This window comes from Rhinolophus ferrumequinum, chromosome 24 (assembly GCF_004115265.2).
Source record: "Rhinolophus ferrumequinum isolate MPI-CBG mRhiFer1 chromosome 24, mRhiFer1_v1.p, whole genome shotgun sequence".
Taxonomy (NCBI): Eukaryota; Metazoa; Chordata; class Mammalia; order Chiroptera; family Rhinolophidae; genus Rhinolophus; species Rhinolophus ferrumequinum.
The window spans coordinates 8,609,640-8,630,663 of NC_046307.1; the positions used below are offsets into that span (position 1 = coordinate 8,609,640).

Consider the following 21,024-nt stretch of genomic DNA (forward strand, 5'->3'; position numbering starts at 1 on the left):
GAATGAGCACATAGTCCAGTTGATCCCCTATCCTTTTGCTGCTCCACCTGGAGGAGCTGATTTGTAAAAGGAGGCACCTTCTTTGCCCAGGGACCAGCATGGCTGGCTGATAGAAGCCTTCAACTATCAGGGGAAGCTGGAAACCTGAGAACCTCTGGGTTGGGCTTCTATTTGGAGCTACAGGTAGAACTGAGGCATTTAGCGGTAGAGAAGGCTGGGTGACCTAACGCAGGCTTGCTACACTCTGTGACCTGAAAGAGAAGTGGGAGGGAGAGTAAGGATGGGAGTACCCTTGAGGCAGGAGGGAGGGCATGATGTCTTTGCAAGCTGCCTTCTTGAGGTCCCAGTTCCACAACACTCAATCACGTGGGTCTCACGGACACCACCTGTTCTGTCACTTCCCTGCCTGGACTAAGCTGAGCTGCTTCTGGCACTCCCACCAGTCTGCTGCCTCCCCCCTGGTGTGAGGTGCTGTTCCTCCTAACATCCTCCACTCCCAGGCCTCAGGGCCAGGGCCTCCCTGAGCCCAGCTAGGTAAACCTGCCTCCACCCTGCTGCCTGGCAGCCCCTTTGTTAGGTCCCAGAACAGACAGGTTTTCTCTGTGAAAACAGAGACAAAGCAGGTCTGACAGGAGTGCTGTTGGTGATTGCAGGGCGACTGAGACACGTCTAGTCCCCGGTGCAAGGGGCATGGCATAAAGTCACCAATGCAGCGTCAAACCCTGTTTAGAAGCTTAGATCAACTGCTTAGAAGCTATGTAAGCTTGGGGTGCTCACTCACCCTCCCAAGGCCCAGTTTCCTGATGAGAATTGGTTCTGCTTTTGTGTCTGCCCTAGAATTTGGCTCAGGGCCAGTAACCAGGCTCCAATTGTCAGAATCAGCTTGGTCCCTGTTCGGGCCCTCAGAGACTGGCTCCCTCTAGAGCCTCGAGCCTCTCAGCACCCCCTCTCCCCCACCCCGGTGGAGGCACGCAGCGGCCTGGGGGTCCCCACCACATTTCCAAGGCTAACTAATCAGGTTTAGGCTAAATACACGGCAGGCACTCAATAAATGTTTGTTGAGGGATTGAATGGCACAAAACTAGAGCTGGGAAACTCCCTTTGTCACCGGCACACCCTCCTTTGTGTGTCGTGCTGCACCAAACAGCTCAAAGGCCAGCTTCGGTGCCTCCTTAACTGAGTCCTGTCTCCCTGGATGTGGGGCATCAGTCCTCAACCCATCTCACAGGCTACACCACTCCAGACCTGCCTTTTGGATGTGGCCTGGTGCTATGCCCCTGGCTTTTGCCACCCCTTTCAGGGCCCCTCAAACCCTGCCTAGGGCCTGCCTTGGCTTCCTATCACTGTAGGGCCCAGTCCTAGCCGTGCAGAAGGCCCTCACAGCCCTGCCCCAGACCGCTGTTCTCTTCATCTCACAGACACACAGGCTCCTATCCTAGCCTTAACCAGCAGGCCTCTTAGAGGGTAGAGCCCTGGGTGGAGAGAAGCCGTGGGACCTGGAAATGGGCTAGTCAGGCCACACTGAAATGGGGGCTTCTCAGGTTCTTCTTTGGCTGCCCTCTGGGGTCCTGGACTGGACTGGGCACCCCATGAAGAAAGGACGCCAATCAAGGATTCCAATTCCCTTGGAATCTAGGCTATTGTCCAGGAGGAAGGATCTGGGCCTTCAAGGGGGGATGTATTGTTCCCAGGAGCTGAGCCTGAATGGGGCAGACTCCACCCAGAGACTTTTGGTCACTGGGTCAGGCTGGGGAAGGTCAGGGTCTGAGCTCTCTGGCCAGCCCCTAGCACCTCACAGGAAGGTATGCTCCAGAGCTTCTCCCTCAGCCCCATCCTACCCCTCCACCCAGGGCTGCTTCCACCTCTGGGCGGTCCTCTGGGTTGGCCTCACTCTCAACCTGAGTTTGTTCCTGTCCCAGCCCTTCCTTCCCCCTCCCCCTGGGCTCAGCCCCAAGGTCACCTCCTAAGGGCATCTGGTCCTGCTGAAACCTGCCAACCCATTGAGGAAACAGCACTGTGGTTTCTCCTGACCTTGGACAGGCCCGGCCATGCACACAGCACCTGGGCATAGTGCCCTGAGCCACTAGGGGCTCCCCTGAAGGACAGGACCTCTGGGTGTGGCCTCCAAAGCAGCAGGAGCAGAAGTCTTCCCCCTCCTAAGGCCCCTCATGCCTTCCCCTGCCTCCCTCTGGGCTGTGGCCAAGGAGTGACCGGAGATAATAATTCCCATAACAGTGATAATATTGTTAATAGCAAACTTTTTTTTTTTAATATCTTCTGTGTGCCAGGCTCTCCGTTGGGTGCTGGGGAAACATAAATAAATAAGAGACACAGTCCCTACCCACATGGGTATCTTGACTTCAGCCCTGAGGAGGCACAGGACATATGGAAAGCACCCAATACATATTTTAAAATGGATAAAGAATACATGAAATAAGCAGTCTGGATATACCCAGCAGTAAAAATGCCCGGTGGGGTGTGCAGTGAACAAGCAAAGGCCACCAGGGCAGCTGCCACAATCTCCACCTTGGAGAGGGCTTCCAGGCCCGGTAACTGCCTGTGACTTGGTCCTCAGCAGGATAAGGACTCAGCAGCATAGCAATCCCCCAGGAACAAGGCCATTAAGCGTGAAAAGGAATTTTTGAGGGCTTCTTGGAGGAAGTATTAGAAACAGATTAGAAGCAGGGTACCTCAGGAGTGAGCCCAGCCTCGGCCCGTGTCTTATGGGAGGGCGCTGTCAGAAGTGGACTTCTTATGTCTTGTTCAGTCAGAGATGTCAGCAAGGACCTACTGTAGGGGATGACCAGCAAGGACCCTGACACTGACCCCGAAACTGTACCACAAAATGGGAAAGTTTATGTGCCAGATTCTAGAAAAGCTACTCCACACCCCACCCCCATCTTTAATCCTGTGAGAGAAGCTCCAGAGATGGATTACACTGCCCAGATGCTAGGAAAGTCATATTCAAGAGGACCACTTCTGGAATGGGGTGATATGCTTCCCCAAATGGAAGTAAACAAGAACGCAATGAAGCAATTTGGGGGGATGGGGGTTGGTAGTCCCTGGGGGTGTGTAAGTTGGGAGAAGGAAGCAACGTCTAAGTATGAGTTCCAGGAATCCACTATGAGACACCTTGGATAGGAACTTCCACAGACTCTTGAGGCCCCTCCACCTCCCAGCAAAGCTCTGCACCATTTACATTCACTATAGCTCTTAGAGTCCAGATGAGGAGACTCTGACCACCCAGCCATGCTGTGCACCTAACCCTCAGACAGTCAGTGATAGGTGATGGCTGGCCCCACTCCACATCACTCAATGAGGTCCAAGTTCTAGGGAGCCTCTGGCCCAGGGGCCTCTGGGAGACCATCCAGAGACCAACTCTCCTGCTGGCCCTTCCACTCTGTCCATGTGGGGCCCAAATCCATACAGGGTTGAGCAGAAACCTCCTCCACCTCACAGTTTTGAGTGCTCGATAGCTGACGCTCTGTGGATATGGCACCCCACACTCACCCCCCATATACACACCACTGTACACACACCACTCACATTTCTCTTGCCAACTCAACAGCCAGCAACACACCCAGGTTCCACCCTTTCCTTGGACTACCCTAGGTTTCTACCTCTCGAGCAGCCCTCCTCTTTTGGGGTGTTAGAGACCCCACAGACACATCTCACCCCACAGTTTGTGAGCCTCCCAAGGACAGAGCCCTTACTAGAACTTGGCCAAGAGGGCACACAGGGTTTCCTCAGGGTGTGCAGAAGCAAGCAGTGCTGCCCTGATATAGACAGACACAAAATGTCCAGGGGAGCCAGAGGGTGGTGGGCGGGGCCCTGTCCAAGCCAGGGCACCTAGAAAGGTTGTTCAAGGACATCCCTGGAGGACAATGGTTGAGAGTGGAGAGAAGACCAGAAAAGGCTGCCCACAACTCACTCCCCTCAGGTACTTCACTCCCCTCCTTGTCGTGCAGCCACTACCCCAGTCATCCTAGCTGCTTATTTTCCGGGAAGCCTAGGGAAACAAGCTCCTTGCAAAGGAGGAGGAGAGGGGACTTTGCAGATAGGGAGATGGCCTGGGAAGAGAGAGCAGCGGGAGAAGGCTTGAGTGTCCTGGGGAACCAGTGCCATCAGGAAGAACAAGACAAGGCATCTTGCTTCAAGACTCAAGTCAGGGTCACCTCTTCTAGGCAGCCTTCCTGGCCTCCACTAATGAGGTTGGGTATCTTTCTGTTCCCACTCCCATATTTGGCGCTACCGCTGTCATCCTATTCTGTGTCCCTGACCCAGGCCTGTTCAGGCCCAGGGCTCCCCATCAGTGCCCGCTGTTGGGAGTACGGCCCACACCGGGGGGTGGGGTCGCAGGTTTGCCTGCCAGGACTTGGAGGAGTTTTCTGGGCAAGACGTGGCCCCATCCCCCATCTGGGGAGCGCCCCCCCCAATCCCTCCTCCGGCCGGGGCGCCGCCCAGTAGAAGCGATTTCAAAGGGTCTGTGCCCGACCTTCCAAGGCCGGGCTAGGGTCCACCGCCCGAAAAGCGCAGGCCGGGGCAGGATCCCGGACGTCGAGGCCATCCCAGTCGGGGGATCTCCGAGAACCCGAAGGGGGTGCCAGGCGGCAGTCGTCCGGGACTGAGGGGCGGGTCCTCAGAGCCCCCCAAAGTGGGAGGGTCGGGCGGGCCGCGGGGCCAATCCGAGCACGCGGGGAGCGGGGGCGGGGGCCGGGCGGAGGGGGGTCCGGGGGCGGGCGGGCCGGGGGCGGGGCGCGGCGTCCAGGCGGCGGCGGCGACGGCGGCTCCTCAGTGTCCGGCTCAGGCTCCGGCTGCGGCTCTGGCCCGCGATGCCCCACTCCGTGACTCTGCGCGGCCCTTCGCCCTGGGGCTTCCGCCTGGTGGGCGGCCGGGACTTCAGCGCACCCCTCACCATCTCGCGGGTGAGTCTGGCGGCCATGGGTTGGCAGGGAGGTCCTGGATCTGAGACTTGGTTCTCGCGGTCCACCCGGGACCCGGATCCCCGACGTCCTTGAGGCTCGACAGCCAAGGATTGACCTGGATGACCCTTGGTCACCCAGAATGTAGAGGAGGCCTCCAGGCAGGGCAGCATCGTCCCAACCCCCTTTCCTCCCTCCCACTGGGCCTGCCTTCCCTATCCCTTGGAGGATCCCCCCCAGATTTCACACACTAGCCTCCCTGCTGGACTCTTTGGGGGTGTCACTGCAGGCTAGGGAAGGACCGCAGTAATGTGCCAGGGGTCTGGGCAGATCTACAGAAGCCCACAAATGCTGCCTTAACCCAACGCAGCCTGAAGATTTGGGGCAAAATGACTGAGAGCCCCTTTCCCCTATCAAGGGTCCCTGCTAGTAGAACTGGGAGATCCCAGAGAGGTCTGAGGTCTGCCCTGAATCTGAAGAGAAAGATTCATCCACTTAGCCACTCTGATTTTAGTCCGTCTCTCATCAGTGACCTCAGTTGACCTAAGGGAAGTGACCAGGAGGAATTTTTGGTTTCCAGGTGAAGGAGAGACTTGACTATGAGCTTTCCCCACAAAACAGTACAAGACCCAGGGCCAGGACAGCCGCAGTCCACTTCCTCAAGGTTCCAGGGCCATGCACTACCCCAGGCTTAGGACAGGGGAGAAAGAGGAGGGGGCACCTGGGTAGTGGCTAATCTGGAGGAGGACATAGGAGCAGAGGAGTGGACGCGGGCCCATTCTGAGGGAGACGGAATCCTGGCCCAGCCTTGGGGGTCGCATAGTTTGAAGGGCCAGAAGAGGAGACTCAGACTCTGCCCCTGGGGGTCCCAGCCTGGGGGACAGAAGAGGAGAGAACCCAGGCTCTGTCCTTGGGGGCTCCCAATCTGGAGGGAAGAGAGAAAGGGACCTGAGGCCATCTGAGAGCTATCTCTTGCCCCCACACAGCTGCTTTGGCCTTTGGTGGCCTGTGTCAGGGGAGCTGAGAACTACCTTCCCCCACCCTACCACCACCTCTGGCTGTGGGACTGGACCAAACAGACTGGGTTTTCAGACACTTCTTTCCAGTTCGTGGGAGGGGGCTGGGCACCTGGTGGAGCATGGAATCATAGAATCCCATTTCTGGGGGCCAGGGTGACAGGCAGGCCCAGCTGTCCTGGGAAGCTTCCCACATCTGCCCTCACCCCACACTGCCAGGTCCCTGGGGCTGAGTGAGGTAGGCCTTCAACACATCCCGGAGCCTTTCATCTCTCACTTCCCTGAGGGAGCACTGCTGGGGATGGTGTGAATGTGTGTGTCTGCCTGTGTGTGTCTTGCTGTGTGTCCGCAGAGGTGGGCTAGTGGGGGTGCTAGGCCAGCCGGCAGGCCAGGCACCCTGGGCGTGAGGCCGCTGACAGGCTCAGTGGCGGCGGCTGACGGCCACAGGCGGCAGGGAGCAGAGACATCTGTTGCCCACGCGGCTGCCTGCCGCCGAGGAAAGGCCTCCACACGTCATAGCGGCAGCAGTGGCGGCCTTGTTTGGAGCTGATCGGGATGCAGGCCCCAGGCAGGCAGGCAGGCTGGAAGAGGGTTTGCCAGGAAGAACCCCCCTTGTCCCCCAAAGTCACGCGGCAGCAGCTCAGGCCTGAGGAGCCAGGATGGCTGAGCCGGGGTTTGGGTGGGATCTGCGGAGATTTACGGGGCTGGGAGACACAGGCCACGGCTTGCCCAGCCGGTACCTCAAGGGCAGGTCTGCAGACACTGACAATAAGTGGGAGTGTCCTCACCAAGGGGGTTCAAGACCCAACCCTCCCATGCTTCAGGGGCTCCCCCATCGAGTGGGGACTCAGACAAGGAGGAGGCTGGCTGCCTGGCAGCGTTGGGGCCTTACAACCTCAGCCCATGAAGACTCAGGAAGCCCCCAAGAACAGTGTCCAGGGCTTCTTCCCCACAAACTATAGTGATTGCTGGCTTTGGAGCATCCAGAGTTCCAGGCCCCACCCTAAAGGGTGTTGGTTCCATCTCTCGAGCAACCAGTGCCTGGAATGGGCACCACCGTGTGCCCAACCCCCTGTGGGAACTTTTTGTCCTGATTGTCTAAGATAGTCTTCACAAAAGCCCTTAGAACTAAAGACTCCCTCTGGCCTCACATTATAGATGGGGACACTGAGGCTCAGAGAGGCTGAGGTGATGTACCCAGAGAATCAGAGCAGAGGCAGGAATCCAGGCCTGTCTGGAGCTTGCTGTGACTGTGTGAAATAATATGGCACCTGACTCTAAGCTGAGTGGAGTGGAGCAGGGCCTGAGGATACAGCTGCTACAGGTGAGGGGGCTGGTTCACGCCCCAGCCTCCCAGCTGACTCACTGCTCCCTTCTCCCTTCCTTCCGTCTGTTTATCCTGCACTCAGTAGCCAGAGGGATCTGCTTGAATTTAACTCTGTCCTGTGACTTCCCTGCTTGGAACCTTCCATGGTTCCCATCCACCCAGGAGAAATGCGAGCTTCTCACGGAGGCCTAGAAGGCCCACAGGTCTGGCCCCTGCTCCTTCTCTGACTTTTCCACTCTCTCCTCACTAAGGATGCTTCTTCAGCCACAGGAGCCTGCTTTTACTCTCTCTCTCAGATGAGCCGTTATACATGCTAATCCTTCTCCCTGGAACACACTCTCTCCCCACCCTCCCTTTTTGCAAAAAAGCACACTGTGTTTAAGAGCACAGGACTTGGAACCAGTTGACCTGGACTGAAATCCTAACTCCCATTTATCAACTGAGTGTCCTTCTGCACTTCTCTGGGTCTCGGTCATCTCATCTAGCAAATGGGCTTGCCTTGGGGAGTAATGAGACAATGCATGGAAAAGCAACTGTTGGGAGAGTCACCATTTCCTGGCCTCGAGCCCTCTCTGACCAGAACTCTCTGGGCTAGTGGAGCTGGCAGAGTTTCAGCCACCTCTGCTTTCGAGAACTTCCCCCACCCACGGGGGGCCTGAATGCACCCTTGTGCTGGCTGAGTCATCCTGCAGCTAGCCGCCCCCCTGAGGAAGAAGACTCCTCTCTCCAGTGTGAGGACTGGGGCAAGGTGCCCCTCCCCCAAGCCTCTCTTCTTTTTTTGTCTGTAAATAAGGATGAGAATGCCTCCGTCTCATCAGGTGCTTGAGAGGTTGCCTCTAGTTAGTTACGGGTAAAGCACTGAGCCCAGGCAACGTTACAGAGCAGGTCTCCATGAAGAGGGGGCCTAGAGCATGGCATTGATGAGGGGCTGAGATGGAGCCAAGTGGGCGCCTCCTCCAGGAGGACAGGCCTGTGCAGGTACCCAGTCCCTACGAGTGAACATTATGGTGGCTGGTGGCTGAAGGTGTCATGCTCCAGAAGAACATTCCTTGGGGCAGCCTATTTCAGGGCAGGTCAGCTCGGGCAGTGCCCACACCAGGACTCCAGCCAAGGAGCTGCCACCACCTCATCTTTGTCCACTCATTACTGAGAACAGGCTAAGCTGAGCCTGGTCAGGCTTCCAGGAGCTCCCACCCCACGAATAGAAACAGGGTCCCTGGCAGCTTGAGCCACAGCTGGGCACTGCTGGAGAGTGTGGGTAAGAATGAGGGTACCTCAAGTCTATTTCCAAAGGCCGTGTGTCAATAGTGGGGACAGGGAAGGATGCCCTGTTGCCTGAATTCCCCTGGGCTGCTTACTTAGGCCTCCCTGTGATCCCATCCCCAGCCTCATGGGATCCTCATCAGGGGACTGACATTGTAAGAGATTCCAGATGTGGACACTGCTTGACCCTCTGGGGTCAGTAGTGATACTGGAGTGGCCTGAGTGAGTGTTTGTCCAGCAGAGGAAGTGGAGGTGAAATTGTGACCCAGCAGTGCAGGCTGGCAGCTGGAAGTAGATGGCCCTGGACCTGTCTGGGGAGGTGATGACACAGACCTAGGGGCACTAACGGTGTTAAGGGAACCAAGTGGTACAGGGGATGCACAGGGTACTGTGAAAGCCCACAAAGGAGAGGCTCCAGGGGAAGCGGCCTCTCTGCTGAGACCTGAAGGATGAGGAGGATAGCTAGTAATTAGCGTTTGGGGTCAAGGGAAAGGATGTTCTAGGTAGAGGGAACAGCATTTGCAAAAGGGTGGAGGTGAGAGATACCTGGTGCCCGTAGGTACCCCCTGGACATTCACATGATCTGGATAGAGTGTGGGTGGGTGGAGGTGAATGTGGATGGGGATGAAAGGAAACAGGTAGGGAGCCAAGGTCACTAAGGGTTTGAATGTTGGGTCAAGGGGTTGCCATGAGGTCTGGCTGGGTGGGGCACTGTCTATGTAGGGTATTTGTGGCATGTCCATGCTTTGTATGTATCTAGGAGCACATGTGTCCCTATTTATCCCTTTCATGTCCTTGGCTGCAGGAGTGACATCCCACTTGTCCCAGCCCAGAGAAAGTCCCTCTCGTATGCCTTCACACCCTACCAGGACCTCTAAGTGCTGGAGTTGTGGGTTGTTAGAGCAGAGGCTGTAGCAAGGCCACACAATGACCAATGCCCAGTCATCTGGCTTGTCAACCCACAGGTCCATGCTGGCAGCAAGGCCGCACTGGCTGCCCTGTGCCCCGGAGACCTGATCCAGGCCATCAATGGTGAGAGCACAGAGCTCATGACACACCTGGAAGCTCAGAACCGCATCAAAGGCTGCCATGACCACCTCACACTCTCTGTGAGCAGGTACGCATAGGGCAGGCTGGACCAGGAGAATTGGGGGCGGGGCGTGGATTTAAGGGGAGGAGAATTAAGAGTGACCAGCATCCTGGGTGAGCTGGGCCTTGCACAGCCTCTCTGCCTCAGCTCCTGGGCACCCCAGTTCTAAGGGGTAGTGCTTTCACAGGGGCCTGGCAGATGCTGAATGTGGGGGGTGGCTTAAGAAGGGAAGAAGCTGTCTTTTAACTCAGGGCTGGAAATATGTTGGGGGAAAGTAGCCCAAAATCAGGGCTGTAATAAGACATTGAGTAGGCTGGGGTGGAGGCGGAGAGTGTGGGGAGTGACATCAATCTTTCCCCAACCCTGAGTGACCAGCTTGATGACTAATTCAAAGAAGGTTCTTATCCAACACCTTGTTTAACTCTCAAACCAACTTGATAAAGTAAAACCTAATATAGTCTCCACTTTGCAGATGAGACAGTGAGGCTCAGAAAGACTAGCGCGTGCTTAAAGTCACAGAGCAAGGGAGTTGGGAAGCAAAATGTGACCTCAGGTCTTTCTCACTCCCAGACTCCACTCCTACTTGGCTGCTGACCACTCCTGCCAGAGCCACAACTGCTCTGCCTCAGCTGTCCCCACTACGGTTTGTGTTTCTGCCCTGGTTAGATCTGGATGCCACGGACTGTGTCATGCTATACAACCTATCATGAAAGGGAGGACTGGGGATCACCAAGCCCCATCTGTCCCCTGTAGATAGTCTAGGAGGAAAGGTCTTCCTGGGGCATCTCTAGCCTTGCTCAGGTCCTGCCTGAGTGGAATCTCCCTGCCCCCTGTCCTGCCTGGATCCAGAGAAGCCAGACATATCTGCTGAACTCTGCCACATTCACTGCTAACAGGGACTTTCCATGACCCCCTGTGGATGTGTGTGGGAGAAGCTTCCCCAAACCACAACACAGCTAACTATGCCTTAGCCCTGTCAGGGTGGGGGGTGATCCATTGGCTTGGAGCCATTAAACATGGTGGGAAGGCCTCTGAACTTGCCCCCGGTTGTGTCTGGCCTAGGTCCAGGTTCAGGTTGGGAGCAGGTCCCATAGCTGTGCCTTCGGTGGTAAGTGGGCCCATCTGGAAGTCCAGGGCTTCGTGCACTCCAGCCTGGCCCCTCGTGAGGAGGCCCCAGCCTGGCAGTTCAGCAGAGCTGGTCCTCATCCAGACTCTGTGGATCTTGGCTACCCCAGATGACCTCTGTGAGCCTGGGTTTCCTTCTCCGTAAAGCAGGATCACATTCATCACCCTCTCCCAGACTGAGGTACAGGCTGGCTGGGGGAAACATCAGCACTGTTCTGCCCACGAATGGCCTCTGGGGCCACCCCCTTGGCTGGGTTCCTGGGCCCTGACTCACCTCTGGCCTTGACTCTCGTGGCTGAACAAGGGAAGCCCTGGTGGTAGTGGAGCTGGGGGTGGGGGTGGGGAGGCTCACAGGGGGCCTGAGTCAGGAGGTTCCCAGAGAGAATGATGTCAGGGCAGGGTGGCGTGGTGGGGGCCGGGTGGAGGGGCCTTTTCCTTCCTTCCTTCTCTGGTCATTTGTTCCAAGCCAGGCATGGATGGGGCTGGGGGTCCACTGACCTGTTCTGCCGCGGCGTTTCAGCCCCCATATGTTCCCTGGCCATGGAGCAGGTGTAAGCACATTCTCTCCTGTCACAGTTCCAGTCCCAGCTCTGCACTTGGGAACTGCTGTCCTCCAGCAAGTGATTTAATCTCAGAGCCCTTAGCTTCCTCAGCTCCCAAAGGGGGACTGTCTTATCATCTGGGCTTCAGTGACGATGACGTACCAGCTCTGCTTGGTCAGGGTGAAAACCTGGGGTCCTGTCCTCCAGCCCCACCCCTAATTCTCACACATACAGATTCTGGGTTATCAAGAAACTGGGGCTGGGCCGGCCCGGTGGCTCAGGCGGTTGGAGCTCCGTGCTCCTAACTCCGAAGGCTGCTGGTTCGATTCCCACATGGGCCAGTGGGCTCTCAACCACAAGGTTGCCAGTTCAATTCCTCGACTCCCACAAGGGATGGTGGGCTGCGCCCCCTGCAACTAGCAACGGCAACTGGACCTGGAGCTGAACTGCGCCCTCCACAACTAAGACTGAAAGGACAACAACTTGACTTGGAAAAAAAAAGTCCTGGAAGTACACACTGTTCCCCAATGAAAGAAAGAAAGAGAGAGAGAGAGAGAGAGAGAGAAACGGGGGCCACCTTGATCCTCTGGACCAGCATCTCCTCCTGGGCACCTTCTCACCTGCAAGGCCTCTGCCCCTGCTCTCTATCCTGCCTGATATGCCAGAATCTATGCTATGGGTAGACACCCCCAACATGGGCTCCTCTCCCCAGACCAGCTTCCCTGCCTGGCGTCTCATGTGCAGAGGGCTCTGATCTTCCACAGACTTCTCCACAGGATGAAAAGTGAAGGCCCCGTTTCCCTGTTATGCTTATTTTGTCTGGAAATTAAAGCCTGGCGTCTAACAATTTAAGCCAACCCACACTTTCTGGGCAAGTTCTGTAGGTCCAGGAACTTTGTGGCATCAGCTCCAACCCTGGTGGGGCTTCTGGTGGATCCTCTATTCCCCGTACATGTGGTATAAGATGCATTTGCACAGCCTACCCTTTGGCTGTCATTTTGCTTAAAGATGGCAGATGGAGCCACCTGCCCAGCCTGAAGCGGAGGCATGGAGATGGAGGTTGACACACGAATAAGCCCTTCATTCTGATCTGATACCTTGAGCCACCTTCCTGGCTCTGGGTACTTTGTACCCTCTGACTTTCAGACCTCAGGCTTGTTCTTCTTTTCTGGGCAGAACTTCAGGGACATATGAAGCCAGATAGCCACACGAAATGTTCTAGACTCATCCCCGCGGAGTTCTGAGTGGGTGGAGGCCACAGTGAGAGCTGTGAGTTGGGAAAGTCACTTGGGAGCCTGGCTGAGGGGGCTGGAGCCAGATGCCAATGGGGGTGGCGTTGCCCTGGGGCAGAAGAGCCGTGTGCCACAGACCTCTAGAAGGCTGTGTGGGAAAAAGGTAGCCTGAAGGGGGCCAAGGAATGGGCCAAGGTGAGGAAGTGCAGAGTGAGTGTGGATCCAGGTGTAGACAGATTGTTAAAACCCTCCTCTGAGTCGGCAAGAGAGGTAGGGTTGAGCTGCTGGCCCAGTGGTGAGACCTCGAGAAGCCCTAGGAGGCCTTTTGGGGTAGAGTGGGGACAACATTCCCCTTTGGTCTAACCAGCCTCACTTACACTCTCCAGTCCAACGTCCATGCACCCTCCTGGCCTGCCTTCTCACAGGGCTACTAAGTGGCAGGACTAGGCCCCAGGCCTATAGCCTCTCGGCCCTGTCTGCCCTGCTTATGGCAGGTTTATGATGTTTTTCTCCCTCCTGAGTGGTGTTTGGCTTTTGGTTTCTATGGTGAAGTAGGAATTTCCTAATGGCCTGTTTCCCATCTGGGCTGGGCAGACATTGATGATGACTCCGCCGGCAGCAGGAGGAGGGAGGCACACCCCTCAGAGTCTGTATTCCACCTCCCCCAGAGCCTGTGGGTGCCGACCCCCAGGCCCGGCCAGAGGCTATGGACAGAGAGGGATGGATGAGTGGATGGACTCCTAGCTGATCGAAGTATGAGGCCTGGCTCGCCCTACCGTGCGCTGGCCCTCTTTTTGCTAAGTCCCCATAGGCCACTGAGCAGGTAGGTGAGTGGGGAAGCTACAGCTTCCTCTCTAGAAACTAGACCACAGAGGGTGGAGTAGCTGGTGGTGAAGGGACACACAGCCCCGTCCCAGGCGAGTGGCAAAATCTAGAGCTGTGTCTCCTTGCCACCACAGCCACCATTCTGGTGCAGGGGAAAGCACTGGTGTGTCCTTCTCCATCCAGGGTGCCAGGCCTGGTCCTGGGTGGCTCTGGGCCTAGAGCCCAGCCCCTCTTGGTCCTGGTTCCCAGGCATGGTGGGCATACCGTGTTTCCCCGAAAATAAGACCTAGCCAGACCATCAGCTCTAATGCGTCTTGTGGAGCAAAAATTAATATAAGACCCGATCTTAATTTACTATAAGACCGGGTCTTAATATGATATGATATGATATAATACCAGGTCTTATATTAATTTTTGCTCCAAAAGATGCATTAGAGCTGATTGTCCAGCTAGGTCTATTTTCGGGGAAACACGGTAGTAAGCAGATGTATCTGACCATCCTAATTCCTGCCACAGGCCTGAAGGCAGGAGCTGGCCCAGCACCCCAGATGACAGCAAGGCTCAGGCACACAGGATCCACATTGACCCTGAGGCCCAGGTATGTACAGATTCAGAGCAAGCCCAGGACAGAGGGGCCAGGCCTGGTTCACGGGTTTAACACATTGGATGTCCTCACCAAGGCACTCGGATGCCCAGGCCAGACTAAAGCAGAAGGCTTCTCTGGGCCTTGTCCCTGCCCCATCCTATGTTTCCCTGGTGATGGGTACCTCCTAGGTGCTCTGTCTATGTCCCAGGTAGTCCTAGATTCTGGAACAAAGGTATCTGTGGTGAGGACGGGGCCAAGCTTGGCTTAGGGCTACCACCCGCCCAGCTGGGCTTCACTCTGGTGCCCAGTGATACTAGACCAGGGGGAAGTCATCAGGCTTGGGGGTGGGGTGGGGCACAACCTCAGGCTGTGGAGTCATCTCAGGCAATGGGGCACTCTTTTGTCTCATCCTAGCCATGGGCACCCACCTAGCCAGAGCCAACCTCAGGCCACAGGACTGACCTTAGAATGTAAGGTACTTCCTTGCCCTCCCGAGGCTGAAGTTTTCTCCTGGCCATCTGTGATTGCACCTAGCAGACCTCGTGCTACAGGCCCGTCTGCTCAGTCACCTGTGTATGACAGGAGTCACAGCTATGGTGCTATCCCCAAGGAGAGTAAGGGGGGCCAGGCTGCTGTAGGGCCTCATTTGCCATGGACTAACGGGACACCAGTGGGCAAGATTGAGGTATCCAGCGCCAACTCAACATCTCTGTGCCACAGAGTTTGGGCAAGGTGGACACTGGCCTGGTGTGTGATGGAGTCAGAACCCTGGGCCCCAGTATGTTAAGTCCATGACCTCCTGGGCCTGCTTGTGTCCACTCTCTTGCCATGGAGGCTTCGCTGTATCGGAGGGAAGGATCCGCTTGGCTTCTCCCTTACCATCTATCCCAATCCCCATCTTGCTCTGACATTTGTTCCCTATCTTGTCTTTGCTGGCATCCCTGAGGCCAGATGCTTACCACATACCAGGGAGGGCCTGTTCTGGAAGGGAAAGGCACTTAGCAGTTCTGGGATGGCAGGGACGTAAGGAGTCCAGAGGAGGCACTTGACTCTGTCGAGGGATCAGAGAGGGTTTCTTGGAAGAGAGGGTATCCAAGCCCAGACCTGAAGGCCTAGGAAGAATAAGGCAGGAAAAAGGGCATGGAGAGAGAAAGCGTGCTAGGAAGCACATACAAAGGCCCAGAGGTGAGACTACACCATAGGTTCAGAGGAAAGAAAGTTCCCAGAGGGTGAGAAGATAGAGGTGAGGGGTGAGGTGACGGGGCAGGGACACAAAGAGACTCTTGGTTTCCTCTCTGCAGGACCTCAGCATGTAGGGTTATGGCCTCCTGGGCCTGCTCATGTCCACTCTGTTCTTGCAGTGATTCGTGGCCACACCTGTGCCTGGGAAGCTTGCTCTGGGAGAGTCTCATGGACCCAAGGCCCATGGGGTGGGGACGGGGAGAAGTGGGGAGAGACAAATTGGCCATGCTTGACATGAGGGGGGCCGAGGGGGGCAGGGTGTGCAGGCCCCCGGCTCATGTGTGAGGCTCAGTGTCAGGATGGATAGAACAAAGGGGGCTGAGCTTGCTCTGTTCAGTGCTCCAGGAGAGGCTCAGGGCCAGTGGGCCTATGGGTTCTGAGGGCTGAAGAGCAAGTCCCCCTGCCCCCTCATGTTCCCTCACTGACCTCCTCAAGGACCAGGCTGCTCAGGCTGGAAGCAGAGGGATTTTCCACAAGCAACAGGGCAGCCCCTCAGCTGCTGCCCGCCTTTTGTACTTAAAAGGTCACGCGCTCCATGGGTGGCGAAAGAAACACCCCCACGCAGCCCCTGCATGGCTGTAGCCTCAGTAACACAGACACAGGGCCCATTGTCCCACACTGCTCCCACCCTCTGCCTGCAGTGGGGAGGAGGGTAGGCCCAGCTGGAGCCATCAGAGGAGGAGAAAACCACAGTTGGCCCTACAACCAGCACAAAGAACTCTGGCACGCCCCCCCCACCCCAAGCGGGATGTGACAGGGCCAAGTGTAACTTCAGGCCCCATTCCATGTAGGGTTATAGAAGACTCTCCTGTCAGGCCTCACGTGGGGACGCAGGAGGCACCTGGCACAGCCAAGAGTAAAGGAAGGATGGTGGTCAGGAAAATTTCCTGGAGAGGGAGGCATTTAAGCTGAGAACCAGGTGATGAATTAAAGCAAACCAGGTGGAGCAGGCAGCCCTTGCACGTGCAGCCTGTTCCCTCCAGACTGACAGAGAGAGTTGGAGCTTGGCCTCGGGGAGGTGCCATCTGCTCATCTGGACTCAGCACCCACCTCCACCCAAGCTGAGTGTCCCACATGCTGACCACAGTCCTGTGTGAGCTGATGAACAAGCAGGCAGTTACATCCATTCTGCTAACTAACCCACTGAGGCTTCAACAACCAAATCAGCAGCTGGTGGGTCCTCAGAGACGGGGAGCATCTGGGACCAGGTATACCACCACACAGAGAGGGGAAATCCAGGAATGGGGCTCGGGAACACCCATGACAGCCATTCATCCAATAAGCATTTGCTGTGTGCCAGGCACTGTGCTAAGTACTTTGTATGTGACTGTCTCATTTTTATCCCTACAAGGAACTTACGATATAGAGACCGTATTCCCCATTTCACAGGTGAAGAAACTGAGGTTCAGAGAAGTGAAGTGACTTGCTCAGTTAGTGAGTGATAGAACTGAAACTCAAACCAAGATCGAGGTCACCGTGTGTGCCCTAACCAGAGTGCAGCCCTAGAAAGGCTGCTGCATGGGTGGCTACGGCTCTGATGACCCTGCAGTGGACTCACACCCTGCTGGGTGGGGGTGAGTGAGGACCTCCTTCCTGCAGGTCCCTCTGACTTTCCCTTCCTGTTGAAGCCTCCTCTCCACCCAGCCCAGCCCTGCCCCCATGGCCCATGGCCCATCTGGTCCCCATTAGAGGCCAAGCCAGCTTGCCTGCCTGCCTGCCCTGCAGACACATGTACGAGAGTGCTCAGGTTTCTCAGAGGTTTTTGTTGGGCCCAGTGGGGATGAAGGTTTTCCTCCTGCTGTTGCCTCCTTGATGGGGGCCCACCCGGGCAGTGAGAGACCCTCTCCTTTGTTGTGGTGGGGGAAGTGGGGTCGCCACTCCTACTCAGCTACTGGCCATCCATTCCTCAAACTCCCACCCAGCTCAGAGCCTGTAAAAAGCAGGGGCAGTTGGGATAAAGCCCTGCAGGCTCGACTGTGTCCCATTGCTGGCGGCTGCCTGACTCCAAGCCAGCCTCTTTCCCCCTAGGGTTAGGCATCCTTTCCTCCCCATCTATCCTCCATGTCCACACTGTAGAGCAGAGGGGAAATTTACATGTCTCCTCCCAGCCTGAGGCTGGGACCACCTTCATGGCCTGGACTCTTTGGCTCCACTCTAAAGCCAGGGTGCTCAGGCCACCAACCTCATCCCAGCCATGGAGGCCACCATGGTCACCCCCGGGGTAACCAACACTGACTCCGAGTATGTGGAACCATGTATGTGTGACTAGGTGTATGTGGACAGACTGGCTAGTGAGCGCTGTCTTCGTGCAGGTGTATGTCTAGAAACATACCCGTGAGAGTTTGCATGCCTGTGTTGCCGTGGACATGTGCCTGCAAGCTAGGGGCAACCCAGCCTGGACTCTGCAGGGACAGAGAGCCCCAGTCCCCATTCAGACCCACACCCACAGAGATCCTGCCTTCTTCTCATGGGCTGAGGAGGTGTGTTCAGGGTCCTCCTCCCCCAAATGTTTCAGCCATGGGCATCAGGCTGGCTGTGGGGTAGTGGAGTGGGGAGCCTTGAGCCCTGGCCCAGCCTCTGCCCCTCATCTGCTATGCCTACAGAAGGCCACCATTTTGGCCTGGGAAGCAGGAAATGGGGGCAGAGGTACAGGCTCGGAGGGGGCTGGCCTCTGGCCCCACCAAAGGGCCTTGGGCACACAATGATTGATGACTCTTCCTTACTGCAGGACAGGAGTTTCTTCATTGTGTCCCCAGCCATGGGCCCAGCCAGTACCTAGCACAGTTCTGATAAATAGAAAGGTTTGGCACCAGGACCGCCTCTACAAGGAAGCCACACACTCTACTCCAGCCACACTGGCCTTGAAAGGCTTCTTGGGATGGTCCCGCCCCAGGACTGTCCCTCATGGGCACTGGTGGTCAGAACCACCACAGAGTTCATGACCCAAGACTGCATGTCAGGCACTCAGGTTTTTGTGTCTGACTTTCCACAGGCTGGGCACCATTGCCCAGAGATGCCAAAGCAGGAGTAGCCAGCCAACATCCACGAAGGCCTGGCATAGCAGGGTAGGGGGAGGTGGACCAGGAATGGCCAGAGGCCCTACCCGAGGGTTTCCCAGTGCCTCAGGCCCCTCTTTCTTGTAGGATGGCAGTCCAGCGACCAGCAGGCGGCCCTCAGCCACGGGAATTGGGCCAGAAGATGGTAGGCCAGGCCTGGGATCTCCTTATGGGCAGCCACCTCGCCTCTCAGTCCCTCACAATGGCAGCAGCAGTGAGGCCACCTTATTGGCCCAGATGAACACCCTGCACGTGTCTCCACCCCACAGGTAGCACTGAGACCATGGTTTTTGTAGCCACACCTCGATAGCATCTTAAGCCCTGATCCCTCAAATCTCACCAGGTCCCATGCTGACCCCTGACACTTAGTCACTGGGTCTCAACTTCTTGCATTCTGACCTATGAAACTGCACCAGACCCCTGAACTGGCAGAGTGAAGGCTGGTACTGTAACCCTTTCCCTTCGTGCATCTCTTTCGCCCAGCACTGACCCAGCCAGAATCCTCTCTCGGAACCGCGACTGTGGAGTCGACCTGGGCTCAGAAGTGTACAGGATGCTGAGGGAGCCCGCCGAGCCCCCAGCTGCAGAGCCCAAGCAGTCAGGCTCCTTCCGCTACTTGCAGGGCATGCTGGAGGCCAGCGAGGGCGGTAAGACTCCCACCCTTACCCCACCTGCTTTCCCACTCCCTGTGGTCCCCCCCAGCAGAACCTTGGCACCCCACATCCTGCCTCCCAGCTGTCTGCCCCTCCCCTGGCTCCTCACAGCGTTCCCACACTTCTTGTTGCCCTCCAAACTCCCTCTCCACTCTGTGTGGTGGTAGCCCCAGAAGCAGGGTCCAACCCCACACCCCCAGAAGTGAAATTTTTCCCTTTTCTGACTTCTGCCTGTCTGCACCCGGCTCATGCCACCCATGCTCTGGCTTTCAGGAGAGCGGCCGGGGCCTGCCGGCCCCCGGAACCTCAAGCCCACGGCTGGCAAGTTGGGCGCCCCACTGAGTGGCCTGCAGGGGCTACCCGAGTGCACCCGCTGCGGCCACGGCATCGTGTGAGTACTGTCCCCTGCCTTTCCCACCCAGACCCCAGCTCTCCCGACCCTACCCGACACCCTGGGCAGGGCGTGCTGGTGAATCTGTCACCCCATGCTGTCCTCTGCCTGTCTCACATCAGGGGCACCATCGTCAAGGCGCGGGACAAGCTGTACCACCCCGAGTGCTTCATGTGCAGTGACTGCGGGCTGAACCTCAAGCAGCGCGGTTATTTTTTTCTGGACGAGCGGCTCTATTGTGAGAGCCACGCCAAGGCTCGCGTCAAGCCGCCCGAGGGCTACGATGTGGTGGCCGTGTACCCCAATGCCAAGGTGGAACTCGTCTGAGCCTCTCCCGGAACCTTTTGTCCCTGCCTCTGCTTCTTTTAATGCCCCTGCGCAGCCCGTGTAAATATGTGTTTGCCCCTTGCCTCTCTAATAAACTCTCTCTGCTCAGCCCTGACCAGTTCAGTGCCCTGGCCAGCCTCCCTCTAGCGCAGGCCATGGCTCCCAAGCGCTACCTCTGTTCAGGTGCCAAGATGTCCTAGGCACTGGGTGTTATGGAGAGCAAGACAGGTACTGTGCTGTCCTCAAGGAGGCCACAGCCTGGGTGGATGGCAGAACTGAATCACAAGGGGCAATTCTATTCATGGGGAGGCGAGGTCTGAGGTGCTGTAAGGCAACGTCACACCAAGGGGTCTGACCTGCGTGGAGTCAGGGAAGGTGCCAGTTGAGAACTAAGGGATGAAGGGGAAGAGCTGTAAAGAACTGTGTGCAAAGATATGGAGAAGGGGAGCAAGGACAGGAAAGGCCACGTCTGGCCACCAGCACTAGCGCAGGCAGTCCCCCGCATCCGCAGGAGGGATTGTGCCGCGGGGTTTGTGTGACTCGGGGATCTCTTGGGCTGAATCGGCCTCCGGGCGCTCTAGGCATTCTCCCTTCTGGGACTCTCTTTTCCCTCCGCTACCTCTTTTCTTTCCCCTTCCCTTTTCTCCCCACCAGGGGGCAGAGAGAGCGAGCGAGAGAGTGCGCGAAAGAGAGCGAGAGAAAGAGCGAGAGAGAGAGCGAGAGAGAGAGAGCGAGAGAGAGAGAGCGAGAGAGAGAGACAGAGAGAGAGAGAGAGAGAGAGAGAGAGAGAGGCAGAGAGAGGCAGAGAGGCGTGGGGAGGGAGGAGGGAGGAGGAAAGAAGAAGAGAGGGGGTAAGATTTTAGAAAGAAAAACACTCGCCTAGGGCCGCACTCTCCACGATGTTCTGTCTCCAAAACCGAGAGTAAACTCCACCCCTCTTCCGAGGCCCAGGGGTTACAGTGTATGCGGCGGCCTCGAGACTTAAACCGCTTGGTTGCACACGTCGGTACAGACTCGCACTTTTTAAAAATATAAATGGTGTCAGGAGCTGGTGAATTGTGGCTGTTCACACCAGAGGACGCATACTGGACTCCGGATCACATGCATTTACCCTCTCGTTAGCTTGCTCGGGACAGGGAACAGCTTCGTTTATTTAATAATCTCAGGTTTTTAGTGAGCCCCCAGTAATGTACGTTTTTCCTATTTTCAACTTTGTACTACCGCAAACGACAAAAGACTTTTATCAATTCACACTCTCATCATCAGGACACGAGTACCCATTTCCTCACGCTCTTGCCAACACAGGGCATTATCATTTTTTTTTCATTTTTGCAAACTGATAAGTAAAACGCGGTAAGTAGCTCTAAGTTGCATGTCTCTGATTACCAGTGGTGAGCATGCACTCAACAGATATTTTTTGTGTTTGT

At 56.5% G+C, this 21,024-nt stretch overlaps 1 protein-coding gene across 2 annotated transcripts; it reads left to right on the forward strand.

The window, feature by feature from the left end:
- Positions 1-4,750: 4,750 nt before the first annotated feature.
- PDLIM4 (PDZ and LIM domain 4) lies at positions 4,751-19,704 on the forward strand. 2 transcript variants are annotated; one of them, XM_033097075.1, is made up of 7 exons: positions 4,751-4,925; positions 9,494-9,645; positions 13,859-13,940; positions 18,314-18,495; positions 18,710-18,873; positions 19,153-19,270; positions 19,393-19,704. In XM_033097075.1, exons 1-7 carry the CDS (start codon positions 4,833-4,835, stop codon positions 19,595-19,597), a joined length of 996 nt encoding a protein of 331 aa, XP_032952966.1. In that variant the 5' UTR covers positions 4,751-4,832; the 3' UTR covers positions 19,598-19,704. The 2 variants fall into 2 exon arrangements, with proteins under 2 accessions (XP_032952966.1, XP_032952967.1); XM_033097076.1 differs by lacking the exon at positions 19,153-19,270 and having other exon boundaries at positions 19,393-19,610.
- Positions 19,705-21,024: the final 1,320 nt, after the last annotated feature.